Source organism: Lithobates pipiens, unplaced genomic scaffold, assembly GCF_037356315.1.
Source record: "Lithobates pipiens isolate NorthernLeopardFrog02 unplaced genomic scaffold, aLitPip1_a1.2 Scaffold_18, whole genome shotgun sequence".
In the NCBI taxonomy this organism is placed as follows: Eukaryota; Metazoa; Chordata; class Amphibia; order Anura; family Ranidae; genus Lithobates; species Lithobates pipiens.
Genome location: NW_027507758.1, coordinates 622,356,297 through 622,373,202, shown reverse-complemented (window position 1 = coordinate 622,373,202; position 16,906 = coordinate 622,356,297). Strand labels below are relative to the sequence as shown.

Genomic DNA, 16,906 nt, shown 5'->3' with positions numbered 1-16,906 from the left:
TTTGTTGGTTAGATTGAGAAGCCCAAACTTGCATAGGGAATGACTAAGTATTTATCACATGGAAATAATCCTTAACTAGAAAACCCCATTGTGCTCAAGTGAAGACTGTTTGGACAATATACAACCATGAAGACAAAATTTAATAGCTGACACCTTGTCCAGCAAAACCTATTGTGTGAATTCTAGGGACTTGAGGGCACAGCTCAGCTATCTAAACATTTATTGAAAGCTCAAAGTCCATCTCAAAACATGGTGGTAGAGGGATATGCAAGTCAGACATATTTTAAAAGTACTTCAAGTAATTCAAACTATATGTGATATTTGTAGGTCACAAAAGAGATGTTATAATTTTAGTATCTAATGATCTAAAGAACTTTGTCATAAAGAAATTATATATGAAAGTGTGATTATAAATAGAAGTGTTTTAGCAACTAATTAGTATTATGAAAAACATATAATCGTGATTATAACTGTATAAGAATTTAACCTATGTCTAGATAAACAAATATTGATTGGATACCCAAATTATACATGTGTCCATATAGATAATAATTGTATGTGATATTGTTTAATATATATATATATATATATATATAACCCGTGTCCTTTCTAAATAGATTACATTTTTATAGATATACATATATACAACCATTTTATATAATTATGTTAAGCATATTTTCTATTATGTCGGTTACTAACATCAATGAACACTAGAGATATATTCGTTAGAACATAATAAAAAAAAATACACATTATAAATATAAAATATTAACTTAAAGAGATAAACACCAAACACATGTGAGACACCTGGTGGTTGAAGGTGCTATTACCTTAAAATCACGAGGCTCCTGGGAAAGGTAATTATTACGTTTTGCCTGCCAATGAGGAGGGAACACATACCCTCTGGGCAGAACTTAGTATAATTTTATGATCTTATTGTTTAAGAGTATATTTAAGAAGCACAAAAGATGGTCATAGGGGGAAGCTTAAGGACACCCCCTGAGAAGGGACACTGGGAGACCCCCAGACAGACTGACCCTCATGCACCATGCATGAATACACATTTTTACATTCATGAAGATCCCTGCTCCTTGGAACTCGGAGGTCACACAAAGTAATTCCTCTGTAAGAGAATCCATGTTGAATGCCCTGGCAGCCATCCTAAAAATCCTGGTAACCAACAATCCACACTAATAGCCATATTTGGAATGGGTAAATATTTGTTTATTATATCTTCTATATTCTCTTAAATATTGATGTTTTGAATATTCTATTATTGAAAATCTTTCTCCCGAATCAATAACCGCCTTTTAGATTTTTCTCTAAATTCTATTTTTCATTATAAATTTCTTTTTTTGCATAGTTGCCAATTTTATTGACAAACAAACGTCTAATTTATTTCACATTGTTAACCACTTACTTACTTGCAGTATAGTAACGGTTGGATGTGTGAAATACAGACATTCTGTTTAATAATCAATTATCAAAAGGTTATTGATTCTACCGAGAAGTGATAATGGTGATATTACGTCCAAAGTACGACACTCCCATTTTGTGGGTGTTTCCATTTATTGTCAAGGTGTTCATGTGACGCAATCGATATTTTAATTTCATGTAAATATTCGTTTTTTGTCAACCAATAAATGTAACTATTTGGTATGATCACTTGTCTCTGTGAATATGCTTCACATGTATAGACTGTGTCATATAGATTGATTTTCTATCTTAAAAATATCTTCGTTAAAAATTACTTAATAAATATTGTGCGGGAAACTGTCCCTAAAAAGCACAACAGCATGGATCCATGCGATGACTAGCTAGAATTATATGAATTAATTGTGGATCTGTGTAAAAATAAAAGGCAAAAGAAAAAAAATGCAAATGCACCCCATCCCGCCGAGCTCGCGTGCAGACGCGAACGCATACGTGAGCAGCGCTCGCATATGAAAATGGTGTTCAAACTGCACATGTGAGGTATCGACTCGATCGGCAGAGCGAGAGAAAAAATTCTAGCCCTAGACCTCCTCTGTAACTCAAAACATGCAACCTGTAGAATTTTTTAAATGTCGCCTATGGAGATCTTTAATGGTAAAAATTTGTTGCCATTCCACTAGAGGGCGCAATTTTGAAGCGTGACATGTTGGGTATCAATTTACTCTGCGTAACATTATCTTTCACACTATAAAAAAATTGTGCTTGTAAGAGCGCAGCGCAAATTCCATGTGATAGAAAGTATTGCAGTGACCGCCATTTTATTCTCTAGGGCAGTGATGGCGAACCTTGGCACTCCTGATGTTTTGGAATCACATATCCCAGGATGCCCATGCACTCTGCAGTGTAGGTGAGCATCATGGGAAATGTAGTTCCAAAACATCTGGGGTGCCAAGGTTCACCATCACTGCTCTAGGGTGTTAGAATTTTTTTTTAATTATGTTTGGGGGTTCTTTTAGCAAAAAAAAAACAGTTTTTAACTTGTAAACAACAAATCTCAAAAAGAGGCTTGGTCACTTTCATAGCTAGCGTGTCTCTCTGGCTGCATCTATGGTGGTGTGTATGTGCGAGGAAGAGAGCAGTTCTCGGGAACGGAGGTATCAAAGGCATATAAAGTTGGGAGGAGTATAGGTAGAAGCTACTGTGTACGTTAACACATGACAATACGATGATCGTGTCAAACTAGAGGTACTTAACCCCTCCGCTGGAATGGAAATGCCTGATCCTTTGCAGTGTTCACCAGCCAATATCCGTTGTTCGTGTAGTTACCTGCTAAAATGTTCATCCCATCTGGGGTTTCAAGGTAGCCTGTTGTGTACCAACTTTGGGGCTGGTGATGTCATTGCCAACTTTTTCCTCGCTCTCTCTCTTGTCCTCTCACATTTATCGATGTAAGAGTCCAGGGCTTACTACGCATGCACCAATGGCACGTTGCCACAAGAGGAAATCTGTGCCACCTGAGCATGCGCCAAAGACGCCTCAGTACGCCAACCCATGCCTGCGAAGAAGACTTAATGGAAAAAGGCAGGAAAATGCCCAGGAAATGACCTCAACCCGATGGAAAAAGGTGGGAAAATGCCCAGGAGACGCACAGGAAGTGACCTCAACCTGATGGAAAAAGGCGGGAAAATCACCAGGAGGAGCACAGGAAGTGACCTCAACCTGATAGAAAAAGGCGGGAAAATGCCCAGGAGGCGCACAGGAAGTGACCTCAACCTGATATAAAAAGGTGGGAAAATGCCCAGGAGGTGCACAGGAAGTGACCTCAACCTGATGGAAAAAGGCGGGAAAATGCCCAGGAGGTGCACAGGAAGTGACATCAACCTGATGGAAAAAGGCAGGAAAATCCCCAGGAGGCGCACAAGAAGTTACCTCAACCTGATAGAAAAAGGCAGGAAAATGCCCAGGAGGAGCACAGGAAGTGACCTCAAACTTCCCTATATAAGCCCAACCCAGGCACTGCCAAATTGCTGGATTATTTTCAGTCTCCCCTTGTTCCTGTGCTAGTGTCTGATCTGTCTAAACCTGTTGTGACCTAGAAGCCTATTAGACCTCTCTTGATTGCTGCTTGCCATTGACCTCGGATTTGTACCTTGACCATTCTACTTCTTTGCCCCTTTTATACTCCGCTGCCAGATTGGAACCGACCCCGGCTTGGATCTTGACCATTCTTCTTCGGATTAACCCTTTTATACTTTGTTGCCAAACTGGACTTGACCTAGGCTTGGATCTCGGACTAAGGCTTGCACGGTGCTCTGCACCTCTGGCACCTGTGCCACTCGGTGTCCACCAATTCTCTGTCTCCATCTCCAGAGGCTTCAAGGATCCGAGGTGCAAGGGAGGCGGAGCCCTGAGTGTGTATGAAGAGGCGGAGCCCTGAGTGTGTATGAAGAGGCGGAGCCCTGAGTGTGTATGAAGAGGCAGAGCCCTGAGTGTGTATGAAGAGGCATAGCCTTGAGTGTGAGCGAAGAGGCATAGCCTTGAGTGTGAGCGAAGAGGCGGAGCTCTGAGTGTGAGCGAAGAGGCGGAGCTCTGAGTGTGAGCGAAGAGGCGGGGCCCTGAGTGTGTATGAAGAGGCGGCGCTTTTGAGTGTGTATGAAGAGGCGGAGCTCCTGCTGGAACAGTGGTCGGAGGAGGAGGAGTCTAGGAGGGAGATGACAGAAAGCACAGCAGACTTGCAGAAGTGAGCGAGGAGGATCCGGTTCCTTTGCCATCGGAGGGGAGGAGAGTGTGAAGGATGTTGGTGACTCTGGTAGATGAAAAGCTGGGAGTCATATTGCTCTGGTGAGTGGGGAAGCACCACTAAGGGGGCGCCCTCACCATCACGTGTGTAAGAGGTGGAAGAAGGCGTGGCTACACTACAGCTGCCACAGTTTGGGGCACAGAGGACTTTACACCTTATCAACTTCTCATTGATTGGTGGATTTTTTTGAACAAACAAAGTTTGTTGAAGTAGATGCAAAGTGGTAGGAGTGGACTAAATATTGTATGTTTACATGAATTTGCACACATTTTTACTTTATTTAATATAGCAGCAAATATTATAAAATTAATGAAGTAGGTAGATCTGCAGGGAACAGCATCTTGAGCACAGAGAACTTTGTTGTATATGAATTTGCACATGGATCAGTTTACATAATTTAGTGATAAACACCACAAGACAAACAAAGTAGGTGTAAAGTGGAAGCAGTAGATCTGCAGAGAATATTATTTGAGCCTCTAGCACTTTATATATGAATGTCTCCACATATTTTAGTGTATTTGTGATGATTTATGTGCACACACAATAGGACAGCGCTGTGACACATAATGCTCTTCTAGGTGATAAAGGGAATACTTACCTTTGTTACAGCAGCAGTCCGGTATAAGTTATTTCTGTAGGTATTTGAGTTGTTACACATAGCGCTGGTTTTATTCTATTTATATTGGTGACATAATTGCCCAAATCTGGGGATCAGGAGCCATTTCCACCCTTTACTCTCGGCTGGGGCTCTTTGTATCTGTAGCACTGACCCCCGAAGGAGCTGCTGGTTTTATTGGGCTTATCGTTACCTTCTTGACCTCGTCTCCATCTAGGGTTTCCCATGGTAGATGGCCCAAAGAGAACGTAGAAACTGACACTGGATCTTCTTTTGGGGTTATTTATTTGAAATAGAAACAGATTCTCTCAGTTTAGGGTAGTTTAGGGAGGAAGTTCAGGTACTTTTGGACGGTCAAAAATAGAAAGTCTCTTATAGAAGAAATCCAGAGAATAACCGTTTCACAACTGGATTCTCACAACCCCCGAATAGACCTCCTCTCACTAGGCCTAGCAGGCGGTAGGGTGTTAAGTAAAGTAAAGTCTCTGCCCCAGACTTGAGCGTAGAATACTTGAGTAAAGTCTCTGCCACAGACTTGAGGGTAACTGAGGGACATAGACAGACAAATTTAAAGCGCTATCATACAGTACCAGTATCTCTCAGCCAGTCCGGCGATACCGTATGAGTGTAGATCCATGAAGTGTCCTTCAACTGAGCCTCCAGGCTCCTTCAGAGAAACTAGCCTTGCACATGGCCTTCTCCTGAAGAGTCCTCCCCTGGATGCTTCTCCAGTTGCTGGGCCTCTCCTCAGATGAGACGGTACGGACCACCTTTGAATCCCTAGGCCCTGATATCCATTCTGGCCTGTTCCTGCAGTTGCTTCGCCTCGGGCTATCCAGCCCAGAGACTTGAAAATGCATGGATCCACACCCCAGGCCAGGAGGGCCATGGGGGCTGGTCAGGAGGACCAGAACCAAACAGACAGAAAGCCTCTCATGGAATGGAACCCCTGAAGCACGTCATGTCAGTACCTTAAATACCACCTCCCAGAATGCACAGCAAGAGAACACTCCCACTGGGCTGGTTCCGAGAGAAACGTGGCATCCAATACACCCAGCTAGACTGCATTCTCATACCTGCGGTCAAGGAGAACCCAGTGCAACCCAGCTAGACTGGTACTGAGATCATAATTTAGTAAAATTAGCCCAAAAACCCAAATGTGGTTTCAGGAGAATTAACTTTCAAAAACATATAGCGCATGCTCATCAGGCGCCAGCGCTACATATCCATATAACAGATTTTCCACATGACTAAATCTGCAATCAATTTTACTGCAAAATCAAAGGGGCCAAAATGTCTCCCCCCCCAGCAGTAATATATTTCTATCCCCCTTGGTGGGAGTGGAGATGACCCATCTATAAGGATATACATATAAAGAGAAAAAAAGACTAGTCAGTAATGTCCTATAGTGACTTCTGAATGGAATTTTCCTCTAACCTCCAAACAAATATCTACAAAGAAAATTGTGTGGGTTTCCAAAGACGGAAACCCCCAAAGAAAAGTGAGGATCTCTGAGAAACAATAACCATTAGTATATAAATAATTTATAATACTAATGGTTATTGTTTCTCAGAGATCCTCACTTTTTTTGGGGAGTTTCCGTCTTTGGAAACCCACACAATTTTCTTTGTAGATATAAGGATATACAGTACATACACATAGCACAAGGCCGTGTTCACACTACTGAGATGTTTCTGCAGTTCCTCTGATCTCCACAAGGTGGTGATCTCACTTCTACCCAGACAGGAAGTCTCTATGGAATACAGACAGGAAGTCTCTATGGAATACAGACAGGAAGTGATGTCAGGCAACAACAGGAAATTCCATGTTGAATTAATTGGAAAGGAGACAATGCTGGATCTGTCGGCAGAGGAGGTAATATGTAGATTAACCCCTTCAGGGGGATCAGTTGATGATGAATATATTTTGCTTCCACATCTGGCCATACATGGTTCAGTTTTATCGTTCAGCCAGCGGGATGAGAGGAAAAAACAGAAGTGATTCCCCCATCCACACATTGGAGGGGGATGGGGGAATCCTCCCCGCTGCACTATTGTATTCTGACAATGGGGGGCGCTCCTCCGCTCTCAGAATACACAGATCACTGATGAAGCTATTGGCTGCAGCCGCTGATGGAGTGACTTTTATAAACCAGTGACCACACATGGATGGAAATGTGACCGATCCCTGCTGAACCAACTGAATTTCCATGTCTCTATGGTCACCATAAGTGACTTCCTCCCCTCCCCCTCATCTCCTTCATTATGTAAGTCATGCTGAGATCGTCTCCCATTGGCTGAGCAATATTCTCATTTGTCTCTGAGCTCCTTCTTGCTATTCCTCGTCCTGCCTGTTGTTTCCTTGGATTGATTTTCTGTGTAGTGACCCCGGCTTCATCTCTTGGATGCGCTCGTCTGTTGCTTGTCCTGACCTTTATCCTGATTCCTGGATTTCCTCCTCATCTCTCCTCCATATCCTCTCCATATTAAGGACGCGCATGGGAGCCTCGTACAGAGGACCCCTCAAATCTCCCCAGCCATATGTCCATACATTCAGAGTCTATATGTCCTTACCCTACACTGATCTCACAGCTCCTCCTCCCAATGTCTCTCCAACCAAAGCCAGAGAATCCTATGACATCACACTGACCTCAATGTCACTTCATCTGGCTTTATTTTTCTGATGCTCTTAGGATGTGGGCGGATCATTGGCATCCTCCCTAGCATCCTGTGTTGGATGTAAAGATTTCATACCTCAGTCTGAAGTGTGACTTTAATAAAATGGAGACCTGAATGGACAGGTGAGGAGGATTCTGAGAATATGATTTGATTTTACTATTGGTTTTCAGATCTAGAGTTTTCGTCCTGTGAAGTCTGGAGATCATATGACCATCACATTGCCTCCACCTCCCTCCCTGATAGAATAGAGAAATAAAAAGAAGATTCTAGAAGTCACCAAAGAGATGATGGAGGAGAGGTGAGCGGTGCCGGGAATTCTGGGACATTATCCAGTAACAGACAAGGGATGTGTCTGGATGGTGACTGTATCATTGTGTGTGTCAGGTTCCTATAAGGTGTCAGGATGTCACTGTCTATTTCTCCATGGAGGAGTGGGAGTATTTAGAAGGACACAAGGATCTCTACAAGGACGTCATGATGGACAATCAGCCGCCCCTCACATCACCGGGTAAGAGGAGACTTTATTGTAAAGGAGAGAGCAGTACGGAGGCTCCACCTAGATCCCCCATCATCTGATAAACACATAGAAACAATGTATTCAGTCAGTGTGTGTGTTTCCTACAGATGGATCCAGTAATGGGAACCCACCAGAGAGATCTCCCCGACCTCTGTATTCCCGGGATTCCACACAGGAAGGTCACACCATCCCTCACCATCATCAGGTAGATGAGGAACAATCACTGATAGTATCATTGGGATCTGTACATTATCTGTATTGTTTCCATTGATGTCATTTTTATTATATATTCAGAGTGAAAACCTGAGAGATTCTAAAATTGAAGTTAAAGAAGAGATAAAAGAGGAGGATGATGAGGATGGGGTGATGGAGGAGTCAGAGTTTCTAAAAGAACGCAAAGATCTGTACCAAGACAACATAGTAGAGTCATTCAGCTACAGGAACCCACCAGAGAGATGTCCCCATCCTCTGTATTCCCGGAATTCCACACAGGAAGGTCACACCATCCCCCACCATCATCAGGTAGATGATTGACAATTATTGGTATTCATGATTTATACACAAGTGTATCTAAAACAATGTTTTCTTATATATTCAGAGTGGAAACCTCAGAGATGATAATATTAATGTTAAAGAAGAGTATAAAGAGGAGGATGAGGAGTATGGAGTGATGGAGGAGTTTTCAGGAGACAAGGATATGATGGAGCCACCTAATACCAGCAACCCACCAGAGAGATGTCCCCGTCCTCTGTATTCCCGGGATTCCACACAGGAAGATCACACCATCCCTCACCATCATCAGGTAGATGATTGACAATTATTGGTAGTTCTGATTTATAAACAGCATGTTTGTTACAATGAATTTTGTATTATATATTCAGGGTGGAAACCTTGAAGATGATAATATTGATGTTAAAGAAGAGTATAAAGAGGAGGATGAGGAGTATGGAGTGATGGAGGAGTTTTCAGAAGGACACAAGGATATGATGGAGCCACCTAATACCAGGAACCCACCAGAGAGATGTCCCCGTCCTCTGTATTCCCGGGATTCCAAACGGGAAGATCACACCATCCCTCACTGTTACAAGGTTGGTGGGACGGAGCTTATAAAACACAGAGTCGTGGAGACAATGTGTGGAATTTTTTATGTGATGTCACAGTAATAAAGCTTATATTTTACAGATGATATTCTCTTTCATTTTCTTAAACTTAGAGTGGAGATCCAATCGATATAGAATTCGAGGTTAAATCTGAAGAAGAGAGATATGTCACAGAGATCAGCACAGGTGGGTCATTAACACTAAATACATTCCTCCACCCATACTGCTCACTGATTGGTCCAGAGTAGGGCGGGGACTGGGTGATAGCAGCCTGTAATACCCTGGTTACTTTCCTGAGCTGTGTTCCCCGTCCTGTATTCCTCTTGGATAATCTTCCTTCTCTGTACTGCAGACATAATTTATGTATCTAGACTGGATTTATGGAGATTCTGGGGTTCAGCTGGCAGTAAAAGTTTAACCTTCACCATATGCCTTTACGTAGCCTTGGCACCTGGGGCACGTACTTTGGGCCTTCTTCCCCATGTGCGGGTCTAGTAACATCTCTGACAGAACAGTTCTCCCAGGATTACTAACTCTGTTATCTGCTGGCTGTGGCGGGAGGAGGCATATTTAGTAAACAATAACTGTATCAACACAGAGTGGTACTGTGAATACTATAGAGATGAACAGTGCCACGTACCATTAGGATTGAAGAAACATTGGGGGGGAAAAAAGGCTTCGACTTTTTAGGCACGACCTGACAGAATTTACAAAAATATATTTTTATTACCATATATAAACAACATTTATATTAAAATCCACATTAATGAGTCAAATACTATTTAACCTCCCTGGCGGTATGATTCATTCTGGTTTTAGGTGCTGAAAGCGGTACAATTATTTTGCATGGAAATTTGGCGTTTTATATTGTAGTCCTGTAATTCTTAGGAATAACTCTCTTAAATCTGTTCAAACCAGAGTCTAGCAGACATCCCGGGTATGATAAAGTTTATAATATAATAAATAATAATAAAAATTATTCAATAATGTAATCAAATCCTAAAACACTGAAAAAGGGACACGTTTTAGTTGCTATGGACAATGTCCAAATTCCAGCCATAAAAAAAACAGTATTTATAATATAAAAGTGCATGCAGGGCACTGCACAGACCACTAGGGACAAAGGGGGTGTGTAATTTTTTTATACAGTACTGTAATCTGTAAGATTACAGTACTGTGTGTGTTTTGTGTACTTTTACTTTTTTGAATTTGGCGCCGATCTCCGCTCCCGTGACGTCGCAGGGAATGGAGCTCGGCGGCATTCGGGCACTGTGAATCGAGCGGAGGACAGCTCGATCACACAGCGCGGAGGACATCGCTGGATCCAGGGGACATGGTAAGTAACTTCTCCGTGTCCTCCCTGTATCCAGCGATGCGATCCCGAGTTTGGCTCGGGGTTACCGCTCGTGGAACTAAAATCCCAACGTGATCACCGCTAGGGAGGTTAAAGTAATGCAGCTGTATACAACCAACTTGCAGCTCCATGGAATCTGTAAGATGAGAACATAATTTCATTGTGGTAATGAAGCCAAGAGCGGCTATATTACAGTAAAGTGATGTAGACCGGATCTTGGCTCTACATGTTACACAGCTTGCGCTTCTTCAAGAGAATCAGAATGATACATAATATGGAGTATATGAAGTGTAGTGTAGCCACACGCATTCGCTGTGCCATTGCGGCAGCGGCTGACGTTCCTGAGGGGTTCCCTATGAGGAGATCACCTAGTATTCTACCTGGCTTTCTGGATTGTGTGGGGAGGTTGTTGCTATTGGTCTCTTATGAATCAGTGGTCGATCAGTACTTCATAGTGAGGACCCAGTTAGTGTCCTTTCTTATCTGCCGTATGCCTCATCCACTGTTGGCCCTCTGACATCATAGCTTTCAAAAACAAAATTTCAGTTGCAAGCCATCTGTGAAATAGATTTTTCTCACATCTAAATTATAATTTCTGACGGGATTACTTGACCCCCCCCCCCCCCAGCAGCTGCCCTGCATCGTGTCTATCAAGGTTTGTTTTTAACTGTGAGCCTATACTTCATATACTCCGTATTATGTATCATTCCGATGCTCCTGAGGAAGCGCAAGGTGCGTAACATGTAGAGCCAAGATCCCGTCTACATCGCTTTACTGTCATACAGCCGCACTCTTGGATTCATTACCACAATTAAATTATGTTCTTATCTTTCAGATTCCATGGAGCTACAAGTTGGTTATAAACAGCTGCATTACTTTAAATAGTATTTGACTCATTAGGGTGGAGGGATATGTCTATTGAGACTCTGCCTGCTAGGGTGAATGAGTCCTATCCCAGCTGGGCGGGATTTATTAAGCCCCATATCAAATGCTAAATTGGAGTCCCCCCCCCCCCCCCCCATAAATGACCATCCCTTTCGTAAGTGGCTGTAGGAATCTAAACATAGAGAGGAAGAATTTGGCTTGGCCTTTGTTAGGGGAGTAGTAAGAGATCAGAGAGTATAGGTGGTTGTCTGAGGCCCTTAACTAGTAAAATTCTACCCTGTGGGTCTTTAAATTCCAAGATCAGGTCTGTAGTTACTTGGTAAATACTTTATTCCCTTTTTAAACATGGGCACCACATTATCCCTGTGCCAATTCAGTGGTACCATTCCAGTCATTAACGAGTCTCTAAATATTAGAAACAATGGCCTTGATATGTCTGTATAGTCTCAGACCCAAGTCACTGAGTGCAGTCTCAGGAGATGGGAGGCAGCGGTGTGGGATCTCTGCAACTTGTCTCATGTAAACATTTAAACCACCACTGATTACTGAATACCAATAATATGACTCCTGACCTGACCCTTACGTTGTATAATTTATTTTGTATATTACATACTCCTGAACCCTGCACTATATACTCTATGTTGTACATTACATACCCCTGTCCCCTGCACTATATTGTCTATATTGTACATTACATACTCCTGACCCCTGCACTATATACCCTATGGTGTCATCAAATGCATCTGTACAATCCTAACTGTTGTATCCTATGTAATAAGTTGTACATTGCATAAGACTCTCTTTTTTTTTATATTTTTATATCTGATGATGTGATTGGAGCACAGACTTTTACATGGTCATAATAATGTGATAACATCCTCAGACTTTGGAAACCTTAAAACAGAAAGTGATAATGAGGGAGGAGTCAATAACCCAATGATGGGGGTCTTCAGGATCAGTCCAGTCTTCATCTTGGTTGTTCTCCCCCCATCCTCACTCTCTGACCTCTGGTGGGGCTCAGCCCCGCTGTTATTCATGACTAAATCATGGACTAAATAAGGAAGTGCAGGACTTCTTGTGTTGGGAAGATGGCAATGAGTGATATAGGGGGAGGGGACACTCGTCCTATAATCCCCTCATCACTGTCACTCCTATAAAAGACAGTTCTCGTTGTTTCCTCGCTCTCTGACTAAGGTCCATGAATAAAGAAATTATCTGGTAGGAGATCAGAGGACCCATTTACTAGTTACCTTGAGGGGGGAATTGTAAGATCCTCAGAGACAAAGCTGCCTGATGTGGGCGGAGTCCTGGTTTAGGGGAACCAATCAGCTTGACATACAGGGATATGGGAAATAATTATCGACACCGCTTCACGTACACCTACACAGGTTGAACTGGATGGACTATGGTCTTTAGTCGAACCTCACCTACTATGATACTATGCTGAGTCCTAGTTTAGGGGAACCAATCAGCTCATGTCTAGTAATAATCTTTGTATTTCTATTTTAGTAGATGGTCGGGAGATGAGGAAAACCTCAGAGGATTGTCTCACTTTGTCTCCAGACTGTAAAGTAGAAGATGAGGACATCACACAGTATAGTCCAGGAGAAAACCCGACTACCTCAAATGTCCATCCGGCACCACACAGTGTAGATGGACCATCGTATTCCTCTTATCCTGAGGAACCTCAGACTGTGAGGGACGGTGCCGCCCTTCCTACAGCTAACACCTTTTCCTGTACTGAGTGCGGGAAGTGTTTCCATTTTAAATCCAAACTTAATGTGCATAAAAGATCTCACACAGGTGAGAAGCCATATTCCTGTACTGAGTGTGGGAAATGTTTTTCTCAGAAGTCCAATCTTTACAAACATCAGAAGTCTCACACAGGGGAAAAGCCTTATTCCTGTCCTGAGTGCGGGAAGTGTTTTTTAGGGAAGTATAATCTTTACATACATCAGAGATCTCACACGGGGGAAAAGCCGTATTCCTGTTCTGAGTGTGGAAAATATTTTTCAGACATGTCCAATCTTTATCATCATAAGAGAATGCACATGAGAGAGAGGCCATATTCCTGTTCTGAGTGTGGGAAATGTTTTGTAGAAAAATCAAAACTTGTCAGACATCAGAGGTCTCATGCTGTTGAAAAGCCATATTCCTGCCCTGAGTGCGGGAAATGTTTTTCAGAGAAGTCCAATCTTAACACACATCAGAGATCTCACACGGGTGAAAAGCCGTATTCCTGTCCTGAGTGCGGGAAATGTTTTTCAGAAAAGTCCAGTCTTGATAAACATCAGAGATTGCACACAGGAGAGAAGCCGTATTTCTGTTCTGAGTGCGGGAAATGTTTTTCAGTGAAGTCTAATCTTTATGCACATCAGCGATTGCACACGGGCGAAAAGGCGTATTTATGTCCTGAGTGCGGTAAAAGTTTTTCACGCAAGTCCAATCTTGACACACATCAGAGATCTCACACGGGGGAGAAGCCGTATTCCTGTCCTGAGTGTGGGAAGTGTTTTTTAGTGAAGTCCCATCTTTACACACATCAGAGATTGCACACGAGAGAGAAGCCGTTTTCCTGTCCTGAGTGCGGGAAATGTTTTTCAGTGAAGTCCAATCTTAACGCACATCAGAGATCTCACACGGGGGAGAAGCCGTTTTCCTGTCCTGAGTGTGGCAAATGTTTTTCAGTGAAGTCCCATCTTTCCAGACATCAGAGATCTCACACGAGGGAGAAGCTGTATCCCTGTCACGAGTGAGGGAAATGTTCCTCACTGAAGTCCTGTCTTCCTGTACATCAGGGACCCCACACAACCCTCGAGGTGTATTAGTGCCTTGAGTGCGGGAAATGTCTTCTATATGAATGTTGCTGGACATCACAGCTCTCATGTGGGGAAGAAGCACACCCTGATATACACCTCTGATCAGATGAATTTATTTTGATATTCTGTAATGTCAGGCATGAACGATAATTTAGCTAGCTATGTTGATCGTTCGTTTGATCGATCGATGGACAACAGTGCCTCTAATACAAAAATAATTTCTTAAAATTAAATAAGCTGATTTAATTCGTGAGTTATTTTGCTCGTGGCAAAATTCTTTGATTAACACAACAAGATCGGGTATCAGTATGAACTAAAGACTATCAAAACCAAATTCATATTTATTTACAGTAAGTCACTTTCTATACACCACTAACAGTCAGATTAGGAGGATGACACAGACACTAAATGAGCTTCCCAAGGAAATGCTTAAAATATTTTGCTAAAGCCTTGGTGTATATATGTGTCTGTTGGATTCTACTATTTAATAATTTACCCACATGGACGGCAAAACCATTGCAGCTACTTCGCAGACAATAATCTGTGTTTTGGAGATGCTGACTGTTATTCTCCTGTAGAAAGAATAAGCATCCAAAAATGTAAAGAAAAGAGAATTATAATAATAATAAAATTGAATTACAAAAACAAAATGTAACTCTAGTGGTTATGTTATTGTGGGAGAAACACTAATGTCGCGTACACACGTATCAGACTATCTGGCGGACAAACCGCCGGACTTTCCAAACGAGCTACCTGCCCACACATGTACTTGTGGCCAGAGACAGCGACGAAGCAACAGCTCAAGAAGAGAAGGCAGCGGTGACAGAAGACCGGGCCACCGCTTGTAAAAGAGCTAGGAGAAGGCGTGGAGGCCCGGCAAGAAGAACCGAAGAGGGGGGACCAGACCCCCGAAGAGGGCGGCGGCGAAGAAGAAACCCGGGCCCCTCCGCTAGTAAAAGCGCTAACAAAAGAGCAGAAGATAGCGGTGGAGTCCGGCGAGAAGACCCCCGAAGACGGAAGAAGACCCCCGGACCTGTGCAGTAAACTATTTTAACCCTTGTGTGTTGTTTATTTATTTTTTTCACAGGTGAATGGGTAGGGGTACATTGTCCCCCATACTCATTCACATAGGGTGGGGGTTGGTATCCGGGGCCCCCTTATTAAAGGATTCCGATAAGCCCCCCGCCCGCAGACCCCGACAACCAACGGCCAGGGTTGTCAAGAACAGGCCCTTGTCCTCATCAACATGGGGACAAGGTGCTTTGTGGTGCGGCGGCCGCGCGCCCCCCCCTTCCCCAAAGCACCCCCCCATGTTGAGGGCACACGGCCTGGTACGACTCAGGAGGGGGGGGGGGCGCTCGCTCGTCCCCACCCCTTTCCTGACCGGCCGGGTTGCGTGCTCGGATAAGGGGCTGATATGGACCTAGAGGGGGACCCCCACGCCGTTTTTTCAGTGTAGGGCTTCCCCTTTAACTCCATACCAGGTGACGGGGCCAGCGACGCCGCTTTCACTGGTCCAAGCTACCTGGAGCCACGCTCAAAATGAGCGGACTTTTCTCAGGGCAGGAACTACTTTTGCCTGAAGATGGCTGTCAACCAGATCGTTCAAATGGCTACTGACCAATGAGTGGAGTTATCTTTCCAAAATGGCGTCTAGCTATGTCGGCGCTGCGTGTCCTGGCTTCAGTGAATGGTGTCAGATGATGAGTCTCCCTCTTGATGATGAGGTAGGATCTGATGCACCTATCTGTAGATGATGGGCGTCTGTTCCATCTGTCATTCAAATTGCTATTTTTATCCAGTGAAGACAATACCTTCATAAAAGCCCCCACCCCCCCAGAAACCTGGCTGTAACCTTCTTTCTGATTGGTGTATCTGGTTACTATTCAATTATGTGTTTATATAAGCATTAGCTCCCTTGGCCACCGGGTGGCATTTCAACACTAGCAATCTTCATACTCAGATTTAATTCCCTATAACAGTGGCCATCAACCCTGTCCTCAGGGCCCACTATGGGCAGGAAAACATAACAAAACTCTGGATAGCCGCACAATGGAGAAAGACTTGAAATCCCGTATTTTATTGAAATAACGTAGGTCACATCAAATCAAATAATCCACAGCAAAAAGGTAACAGGGTACAAAAATACTGACGCGTTTCGCACTGAGATCAGTGCTTACTCATAGCTATGAGTAAGCACTGATCACGGTGCGAAAGGCGTCAGTATTTTTGTACCCTGTTATCTTTTTTACTGTGGATTATTTGATTTGATGTGACCTACGTTATTTCAATAAAAGACGGGATTTCAAGTCTTTCTCCATTGTGCGGCTATCCAGAGTTTTGTTCTGTCTACCTACCCACAGTGTGTGTAACAGCCAGCACCTGGGGCTCATCAATAGGAAGAAGAGCTTTTGCCCTGGAGGGCTGCTTTGAATTAATTAATTAATTAAATACTTGTATAGCGCACAATGCGAACTGAATCGCCTCTAGGCGCTGTGGCTAAAAGAGGAAGGTCTTGAGTTTTTTCCTAAAAGCCAGGTGGTTTCCTTCCAGGCAGCTGTTGATTGGTAGAGCATTCCATAGCCGAGGACCTTGGACAGCAAATCTCCGATCCCCCTTGGATTTATATCGGCTTTGGGCACGAGGAGGAGGTTTTTGTTGGTTGATGGAAGACTGCGGTTTGGTGTGTAATGATTTATTTTC

General features: G+C 43.3%; 1 protein-coding gene across 1 annotated transcript in view; it reads left to right on the top strand.

The window, feature by feature from the left end:
- The window catches only part of LOC143989416 (uncharacterized), a 63,375-nt gene extending 48,522 nt beyond the window's left edge, over positions 1-14,853 (top strand). Inside the window, exons 6-10 of the mRNA XM_077489533.1 lie at positions 8,340-8,567; positions 8,644-8,847; positions 8,927-9,133; positions 9,259-9,331; positions 12,894-14,853. Coding sequence (XP_077345659.1) covers positions 8,340-8,567; positions 8,644-8,847; positions 8,927-9,133; positions 9,259-9,331; positions 12,894-14,140 — 1,959 coding nt within the window. The 3' untranslated portion in view covers positions 14,141-14,853. The remainder of the gene's footprint in view (positions 1-8,339; positions 8,568-8,643; positions 8,848-8,926; positions 9,134-9,258; positions 9,332-12,893) is intronic.
- The last annotated feature ends 2,053 nt before the right edge of the window (positions 14,854-16,906 follow it).